The sequence below is a fragment of the Cyprinodon variegatus genome, unplaced genomic scaffold (assembly GCF_000732505.1).
Source record: "Cyprinodon variegatus isolate N-32 unplaced genomic scaffold, C_variegatus-1.0 Scaffold34, whole genome shotgun sequence".
Taxonomy (NCBI): Eukaryota; Metazoa; Chordata; class Actinopteri; order Cyprinodontiformes; family Cyprinodontidae; genus Cyprinodon; species Cyprinodon variegatus.
In genome coordinates, this window is record NW_015150487.1 from 114,037 (window position 1) to 123,761 (window position 9,725).

The following is a 9,725-nucleotide window of genomic DNA, read 5'->3' on the forward strand; positions in this document are numbered from 1 at the left end:
GGGGGAAGAAAACTTGAATGATTTTTGCAAGACCGCGGGGAACTGTACAATAAAATAAAATACAAGGAAAAGTGGGTAATACATGAAAATAGTCTGAAACATGGAAAAGGTTTTACCAATCTGTTTCATGTTGCAGCTGAAGTCCACACTTGTCACAGTGTGCCGATGACCCTTAAAATGTCTCTCGAGCGTTGGATCCAACTATGTGAACAACCAAAGAGAAACATCTGTTTAGTGACAGTATATTACCAATTTTAAATAAGCAACTATCACAGCTAAGTAACTTAATCTAAAAAACAAACATTTTTCTGTATTTACAAAGGTAAAAAGATCACAAAATCTCAAGAGTTGAAAGGAGTGATGTGATATATAGGAAGCTGTAGTTTTTTTAGGGTAGTGGACAGACCCTCTTAGAAATAGCTACATTAAATTGAAAAAATACCGTATGAGAGCTTCAACGAGCGTATGAGAGCTTCAGAACATGAATATTTTCAATATGTCAAATAATAATAATAGCAAAGAAGATCAATCATTTTGCATCAAAACTTATTCAAAGCCATACAAATCTCACAGTTCTTGCATTTCCTGCAACAGCCTGACAATAACTGTCATTCGCAAACCTGAAAAAGTGTGGTCCTATATTATAACTCCTGCAATAATTAGTGTGTGCGGTATATAATTAGAGAAACTGAACAACCCAAAAGAGAACCAGTGACCTGTCTAAGGTGTACCCCGCCGGAGATAGGCACCAGCACCCCTCGCGAACCCGCGTGGGAAAAAGCATGCAGGATGGATGGATGGATGGATGGATGGATGGATGGATGGATGGATGGATGGATGGATGGAGAAATTCTAGGGATGTGGTCAAATGATATTACTCAAACAGAAAGTATAGTCAAAACAGGTCACAACCGGTTTGGAAAAGTAAAATCCATGGCTACCTGCCTTTAAAAGTCATCTATGCAGTAAATAAGAGTCAATCTGTGTAAAATTTATTCTTAGTATAAATTAATCTTCAACTATTTAGCAATTGAAAAATTGTAAACTGAAATATACAGCCCTATGCAGATCAAATGTTAGTAAAGCCATTTTATTGAGACTCAGAATCAGAATCAGAGATACTTTAATAATCCCAAAGGGAAATGACTTCAAGAGACTCCACAAAGGCATGTGATTTCTTCATTTTAGATAAATGAAAATCACTGACTGCCTACTTTGATAAGGCTGGAAATGTATTTTTTAATACTGCTTTTCGAATTATTTGCTAAATGAAAAGATTCACATTAGGGCTGAAACAATTGGTGGTATTAATCGTGATTAATCGATTATTGAAAAAAATCATCAACTAATGTAGAAAGCGATTAATCCTTAACTGGAGAGTAGAGACTCTAAAACGTCTCTTTAGCTGATACAGCAACCCACATTGAGCAGTAATTATACCAAAATTGTAGAAAGAAAAAAAAAAAGTAAACATTTTGCATTTATGATTAAAAAAAAAAACTTTTTCGTCAGTCAATATTCTCTATCTAAAACGTCTTAAGTGGAAAAAATTTAGTTAAACCTGGTTTAATTTGATAAAAATATAAGAAATCTTCATTCAGAAACATTTTGATATACGATTATTAATCAATTAATCAAAAAAATAATCAACAAATTAATCGATTAGTAAAATAATTTTTAGTTGAAGCCCTACTTCACATATCTTTGGGGGGTGTGAGTGTTTGTTTTGTTTCTATATTACTACAGACTCTTGAAACTCAGGAATTGCGTGCAAGAGCATTTATGCAAAGCAGTTTTTTTGCTGATCATAAAGCAAAACATCCCAGGTAAATAAAAGGCTAAAATATGGGGATAATTATTTTATAATGATATTGTACAATGTACTTAATTAATTAATCACGTTTCACTTGTGTAATGCTCACTGTGTGGCACTATTTTACGATGGTCTCAAGGCTCATTGTCTTGCTTATTTTAGAGAGACAAATAAATTTATAGTCAGAATGATGTAGGCTAATTTACAAATGTAAATGGTTTACATCCCAACCACCGTCAAAAAAAATGGATAACAGCACAAAACCTTAACTTTTACTTTTGTCACTTATTTATGTAACAAATAACACCTGTCAATTTATTTATGATTTCATTAACACTTATACTGAAATACTAAATGATATCTATATATAAAAAAAATGTTGATCTCCAACTGTCTGCAAACAATTAAACTAAAACCTAAAAGAAAAGAATGGGTAGCTTTACAGACTGTACTGTACTGTATTGTGTGTAATTGTATTTTTTTATTTTCAAGCAGGCGCTTCGAGACAGCCTGGGTTACCATGGAGACGTGTTCTGTGCTGCTATCGCGAGCCTCCTGCTTAGCCGTTGAGCCAGAGCTAGCAGTGAGGTTAGCCGTTGTTCGGAACTGAACCGAATGCCCGGGTTAAAGCGGACAGCTTTGAAATGGCAGAGCTTCACATCATAGGCCAGATCATCGGGGCCAGCGGTTTCCCGCAAAATAGTCTATTTTGTAAATGGGGTGTTCACACGGGAGGAGCATGGCGTCTTCTCTCCGGGTTAAAGGAAGGACAGACTCAAGTGGACTTTCCTCAAACTGGAGACATGGCTTACTGGAGTCACCCGATTGATCTACTCTACGCAACCAAAGGTCTCCAAGGCTGGCCCAAGCTCCACCTGCAGGTGTGGCACCAGGACTCTTTCGGTCGCTGCCAGCTGTACGGGTACGGCTACTGCCACGTCCCCTCCAGTCCGGGACATCACAGGATAAGCTGCGTGACCTGGAGGCCTCTCGGTTCGTGGCAGGAGCAGCTAGCGCAAATGTTTGTCGGCGGTGGACCCCAGCTCCGCAACCCGGACCTGATCTACAGCGGGGCGGACAGATACAGACTGCACACCGAAACCATGGGGACTGTGGAGCTGGAGCTGGGAGTTATAATGAGACACTTTGACAAATATGGCGTCGAGAGCTGAGACTTGAACAAACTTCTAAACATGGATTTTATATCGAGTATACTGAATAAGTAAAGAGACAATTAAAAGAACATCTGAAAGTTTTGTATTTTTTTTTTATAAATCCCTTTCACGTTTTTTACTCAAGTTACACCTGTGTTAAACTATTGTGAATATTTAATAAAGCTGGTTTTATATCTTTCAGTATTCATTTTGATGTAATATTTTATGGCCTACATGGAGCCCATATTGGAAAAGTTTAATTATTTGGCATCCTACACTGAGTTCCTCTTTAGCAAACACCCCTACCTTTAATGCAACTACAAACTTCCACAAATAGTTTGTGCTTTCTGTTAGATATTTTAACAAAATAAAAGTCAAAATACTTTTGGCTTAATATGTCAAAATATTTTACAGCTGCAACTAAACTGGACATCTGATCAGAACTAAATGCAATATTCAGCTCATCCACATGTGCATCTTAAAGCTGCAAATCTTTTGTCTTTAGAGAAATATAGAGTATGCCGTTTACATTTTCCCCAAACAAATAATTTTAAAATTGAACTTTTAGTTTACGAACAGTCATAAAAGCTAAAAAGCTCAAGGTGGTACTTTGTACTATTGTGTAGTATTATGGTCAAACTTCTTTTTTCTTCAAACAACTGATTATGAATAAATAAAATTTACATGTCAATCATGGAAGCTTAAGAAAGATTCTAAATATCTCCTAAAAAGCCATCTGAACTAATTTAACACAGTCTGCTGTGATTGGCCAATAGCTCCCTGTGTTCTTCACAGATGAGAGCAGGTGCAGACTAACAGTCGCAGGTACCCTGACTTCAATCAGGTACTGGGATATGATCCTCAGACACCTTGTGAGACCAAATTCTGCATGATACTGCTAGGCCTCATACAGCTTAAGTGTGTCGGCAGTTCCTGCATGATTAAGGCATTGATGCTATAGAGTGGGGCTGCTCAGAAGGTCGTGGGTTTGATTCCCAGCCTGGAGTCTTTCTACATGGAGTTTGCATGTTCTCCCTGGGCATGCATGGGTTCTCTCCTGATACTCCAGCTTCCTCCCACATTCTCCTTAGGTGTGAGTGTGTGCGTGAATGGTTGTTTGTCCTGTTCATCTCTGTGTTGCCCTGCGATGGACTGGCGACCTGTCCAGCGTACCCTGGCTCTCGCCTGTAGACAGCTGGAGATAGGCACCAGCACCCCTCGCGACCCCACTCGGGATACAGCGTTTTAGAAAATGGATAGATGGATGGATGCTATAGAGTTGCCTGACCTGAATCCAATCAAGCACCTCTGGGACATCTAGAAAGGTCTGTCACACACAAAACTGAGCCTCATTTTGACTTGTCAGTGGACCGGCCTGTGATGTGATTTTCCACTTTATGCTGAGTACGACTCCTAGGTTGAGAACAACATGGAATAATAATAATGACCTGCATTAATCCTTTCTGTGTTACTTTGTTCTCATAAGATTCCGTTGTGTAATGAGCACAAATCCCCAACAGGAATATTTAATTTGGGGATTTAAAACATGTTGTAGTGATTCCTTTGGTTTTTTGAGCATTACATTTTACTCAGCATTCAGATCAAAAAGCAGGTATAATGGTCATCTCTCCCTCTACTTACCTGGCCATAGATAATGCTTTAATATCCCAAATATGTTTTAATAGACAAGTTACACAAAAAATGCATTGCAATACTTTCCAACAACACAGACTGATCAAACCAAAAAATAAAAATAAAAAATGGTGATACATCAGCTGGAAACAGAAAGTTAGTGTATTTTTGTTGTGAACTCATACATTGTTAGATTTCTTGTATATGTCCAAATATATAATACACAAACAAAAACGCTTTTATCATTTCCTATAGTATTCAAATACAAATAGATTAATGTGTTTACTTCCCTGCCACTTTAATGTTAAACAAGTTTTCACACACCCTAAAAGTCTATATAACATTACATTTATTTACATAAGTGTAAAGCAGCTAAACTCACCAGTGCAGAAGTCATTTTAACTTATGTTGAAGGCACACGCTTTTTAAGACTTGTGAACGGCTAAATTTTGCTTAAATTTGCTTGACATAAGCAGGACATTTAAAAAACCCGAACTGTAAGCTAACCGATTAGTTAATATTAGCTGAAAGCTAGCCGCTAGTTGCTAACAACAACGCATTCAGTTTCCGCGCCGCGATTGGGCGCTTAGACAGTTGGTCAGAAATTTTAAAGGGGAAGCACACATAAAAGTGGAAATCTCATTGTAGTTTACACATAATTACGCTTAACAAGTATATTCATTATAACAACAATTCTATAGAACAAAAGATTTTCACGCTATTTTTATCACTTTTTTTCTCAGAAGATAAATAATAAGTTGCATCACAACCGTTTCAAAACGTTGTAACTGCTTATGACCACCAGGTGTCACCATTGGCAAATGAAAGTTTCTGGAAATTTGGTCCATGTTTTTTATTTCTCTTGACCTCTTTAATGGAAACCTCAGGTCAGTTTTTACAAATGGGGACGTTACATGGATGGTATAAACCAGTAAAAACATATAGTTACACAATATTTCATGAAATACACAGTATTTCATTTGTTTATTATTTTAACTCTTAACTATTATGTTATTATAAGGTCCACATTTGTGTGACCATTTTCTCTATAAACTTGTAAGCAGCAGAATCTCCCCTTTGTGGGACAATAAAGGGATTTTCTATTCTATTCTATTCTATTCTATTCTATTCTATTCTATTCTATTCTATTCTATTCTATTCTATTCTATTCTGCTCAATATCTCCACACCATAATAATGAGTTTTCTATCTAAATATATTTTAAATGCTAAATACAGTGTATCTGTTATAGCACAAGCTGCTACATATAGTTTGTATTTTATGGGTCATGAATGTCAAATAAAACAAGTAGAGAGTCCTAAAGGAATAGAATACGCAGTCACAGAAAATATACTTTTTAAATTCTCAGGTAACTGAATTATTCTTGTTTTTTACGAAACAGTCTGTATTGCACACATTTCATTTATAAAATAAAAAAAATATGAATACTAATCCATAGAAAGATAGTCATATAACTGACAGCAGAACAGTGGTCTTGTTTTTGATCTTTGACAAATTAACTAAAAAGCACTAACATGGCCTAGACAGATGTAACATTGTTAAATGACTTTAAGGCTTTCTAACATAATCCTTTTTTTAAGATAAAAAATAGTGATAACACCAGGTTATAATAATTTTAAGCAAATTTAAATGCAACTATTTATTAAAGACACTCTTAGAGTAAGTTCATAGGTGTTTTCATGCCCATTTTTCAGGAGCTTAGGCTGCAGATTATATATTTTGTGCCCCAGTAGAAGTCCTGAACAAAGTCCTGAACAAACCTCAGTTAAACGTTGCAACTGTTAAACAACCACTTTCAACTTGTACTATATTTTGAAATGTGGTAGTGTAATGTTTATGTTCCTTCTCAATAGCGACAATAAAACTAGTCAGAGTTACTGGGAAAATGAATGGATCTGAATAAAGGCAAATAATAAAAAAAATATCAACTGAGGCTGCAAAAACCATGAGCAAAATTGGATTTTTGGGAGGAAGCTTTTAAAAAAAAGCATTCCCCGGTATGGCATTAAGGGTATTAGATCCCCTGGGTAGGTCATGTAGGTTACTATAAAGGGACCTCTACAGAACAACATATACTTTACTTAGATCCTCTTGTGGGCTGGTTAAGCTGTAAGGTGTATTGCTCACACAGAAAACAATTCTTGCCACAAATACTGGCTTCATAAGTCACACTTTTCACACCGTGTTTATGCGGCTTTACTCTCTGTTATTATGTCTGGTTCCCATTTTTTAAATGTTTTTTTAGAATCCTGTCTCAAAAGTACCCATCACACTGTCTGTCAACCTAGATCTACTGCTTTACAGAAACTCAAATCTTTTAGTTAAGTCATTATTAGCTTGCTCAAGAGGCAGGAGACACAGGATTTATTTAAACACATTGCTTAGATTGCAGTTGGGGGTATTTTTGTAAAATGGATCATCCAAATCACTTAATTCTGCTCCACCTAAAGATACATAATCAGATGTGATTAAACTTTTTGATTATTCAACCCCCCAGGAATGCTACCCCTACCTTCAAGACACCTATTAATCACCTAACCAGGCTTACATCTGTTCAGTAAACGAAGTAGTTCCCATCAGATGCCTGGAATGCTAATATCACAAACCTGTGCTGAGAAGGAAGTTAGAAGTAATTCAAATGGATTCCTTCCTTATTCAGTATACAGAAGCACTTTTTTATTGTATTTTGAGCTCTGTTCGTGAACACATTTCCGTTTTCAGTAGGGGTGAATGATCTAGAAAGTTTTATCTGTAGTTCTTGACTCATTTATGACTGCTGCTCCCAAAAGCCTGCAATCTTATCTCCCCAGTTGAGTTTACTTTCTCTGGTGCTTCTGTGAATTTATTTATCATTACATGAGTTCCTATTATATGCAAAAACTGTTAGGAAATAAATATGAAAAAAAATCACTCTACACTGAGTTTCTAAAACCACCTTTTCCCTCCATGATCCCCTTTCATGTTGGAAAGTTTTCAAAAGTGTTGTTTTTACATAGTTTTAGCTGAATCCTAGAGTCGCAAAAATGCTGGACAAAAGCAGCAGTTATATTTAGACTCAACTATGCGCTTCATGAATGAGGAAATACAAAAGCCTCAGAGTTCAGTCAGCTGGAAAGGATTGGGTAAATAGTATAGAGCACTGCTTTAATTTAAATGTTTCTGACCTTATCTGGAAAACAAAAAAGACTTGCAAAAAAAAAAAAAAAAAAGACAGTCAGATCTTCATGTTTTAGAAGCTTTCTTTTTATGAAACTCATAATTTTTATTTGAAGATTTCAAACAAAGATGCATTTGTTAAGATTGTTGCTTTGCAGCAGGAAGGTCTTGGGTTCAAATCCCAGCTGCAGCCTGTTTGAGGCTTGCATTTTTTTTCCTCCATGCATGCATGGATTCTCTCACGCTACTGTGGCTTTCTCTACAAATCCAACAATATACATGTGTAGAAAACAGCCCACAATAAACTGTCTTTATGATTGTGTGGTTGTTTTACCTCTGTAGTGGCCACAGTTTACCTAATGATTTATTTAAAACAAATGGATGGCTTTAGCAGTTAAAGAAAATAGTTAGATATTGTATAAAAACAAACAAACAAAAATCTTTTGAGTTTCTATAATAAGCTTTACAGTATGTTTTAGCCAAAGCATCTACTCAGTAGAGATCAGGGAGGAGTATTACACTTAATGCCTAAAGCTCCTCCTGCGTCCTGTAAATTCCTCCGTCACCTTTATCATGAGTGCCCTCTGTCAGACTCTTATATAAAGTCAAAGTTCACATGAGGAAATAATGAACGCTTTACCTGCCTGACTGTGTATTTATGCACAATTCTCTATTTAAACTTTTTGATTTTGTCCACAAATCAGATACATTTATGGCTGTATTAATGATCCATGTTTTCTTAATAATATCCTGGAAACATTCATTTTGTATTTATATATCTTGTTATAATATTTTCCATGTGGCCTTAAATTTCAGAGCTATACAAGCTTTGGAAATCTAACAGAGGAATGCAAAAAAGTTGCAAAGTCATTCCCAAATTTTACAAGCTAAAATAAAGGCTCTCTGTACAGACATGCAGCCGCAGCCAGCTACCATAAAAACACTGAATGGATGCAGCTTTAATCTGACTCGCAAAATTTAAATTCATACATTTTTAAACTCAACTAAAACTCCAACCCTTTTTTTTATACCATGGTTAAACTATTGTATTTTTGTTATGAATATATGGATCACACCAACTCGCTCAAATACCTAAAACTGATGACACACTAAGCTCCTTCAAATGTAAAATAAAATGCATTATACATTCACATATCTCCATTATGTTTAAGAAGAAGAAGTAAAAATGTTCCTTTCTCCTTGTAGGTATTTTACAATATTGCAAGTAGAATGAGGGGAGAACAAACAAGAACAAGGAATAAAATATTCTTATTTGTCGAAGATGGTTCCTGGAACCTTAGGGCCTTAGAATAATCCACAAGGAGAATCTCTTTAACCTTGTTTCTTTCTCAGTCCTGCTATTTATGTCATGAGTCTCGAACGTCTGCTGTTATTTCTAGTTTAGATTAAGGTCACTGATATGCATGTAAGCCGTTTGAATCAACTGCTTTATGCAGATGCAGAAGAATAAAAATTGTGCATGAAGCACCATTTATTTTGATCTAAAAGTTTTTGGTTTATTTGCATACACTGGATAAGAAATTGTCATAGAGAAGAGACTTCCTTGCCTTTTGCACAATACATTAACTAGATCAGACATCAATAAAGATTGTCTATTAGCTATAATGTAGAAAAAAATCCTTCATCTCCAAAACTGACTTTTCATTAAATTACAAAACAAGAATCATCTTTAATTGTCTTGCCAATCATATTTACGCTTGAAATGCCTGGTTTAGATGATTTTTAGTGGAATTACATAGAGATGTGAGGAATGATGAATTGTTTTTTTTTTATTAAAACAGAAACCAACTAAGGTGGACTTGTCCTCAATAGCAGCCAATGTTACAATGTTAAACTTATTCAGAAAAAATACCAACAAGGTCAGAGTTCTGTAGCCTGGGTGCCAGTCCGAACTTAGTCCCGCCCACAAGGTTTGAGTTCGGGGAAGTT

At 35.8% G+C, this 9,725-nt stretch overlaps 2 protein-coding genes across 2 annotated transcripts in view; one reads left to right on the forward strand and one right to left on the reverse strand.

Moving 5' to 3' along the window:
* Positions 1 to 5,130, reverse strand: part of poc1a (POC1 centriolar protein A) — a 36,718-nt gene extending 31,588 nt beyond the window's left edge. Inside the window, exons 1-2 of the mRNA XM_015402349.1 lie at positions 4,982 to 5,130; positions 117 to 201 (exon numbers count right to left, since the gene is read on the reverse strand). Of these exons, the coding sequence (XP_015257835.1) occupies positions 117 to 201; positions 4,982 to 4,996 (100 nt within the window). The 5' untranslated portion in view covers positions 4,997 to 5,130. The remainder of the gene's footprint in view (positions 1 to 116; positions 202 to 4,981) is intronic.
* b9d2 (B9 protein domain 2) lies at positions 2,344 to 3,149 on the forward strand. Its single transcript, XM_015402359.1, has one exon. It carries the CDS (start codon positions 2,458 to 2,460, stop codon positions 2,983 to 2,985), a length of 528 nt encoding a protein of 175 aa, XP_015257845.1. The 5' UTR covers positions 2,344 to 2,457; the 3' UTR covers positions 2,986 to 3,149.
* Positions 5,131 to 9,725: the final 4,595 nt, after the last annotated feature.

Coding starts and splice junctions, on each gene's coding strand:
- b9d2 (XM_015402359.1), top strand. CDS start 2,458: ATGGCAGAGCTTCACATCATAGGCCAGATCATCGGGGCCAGCGGTTTC.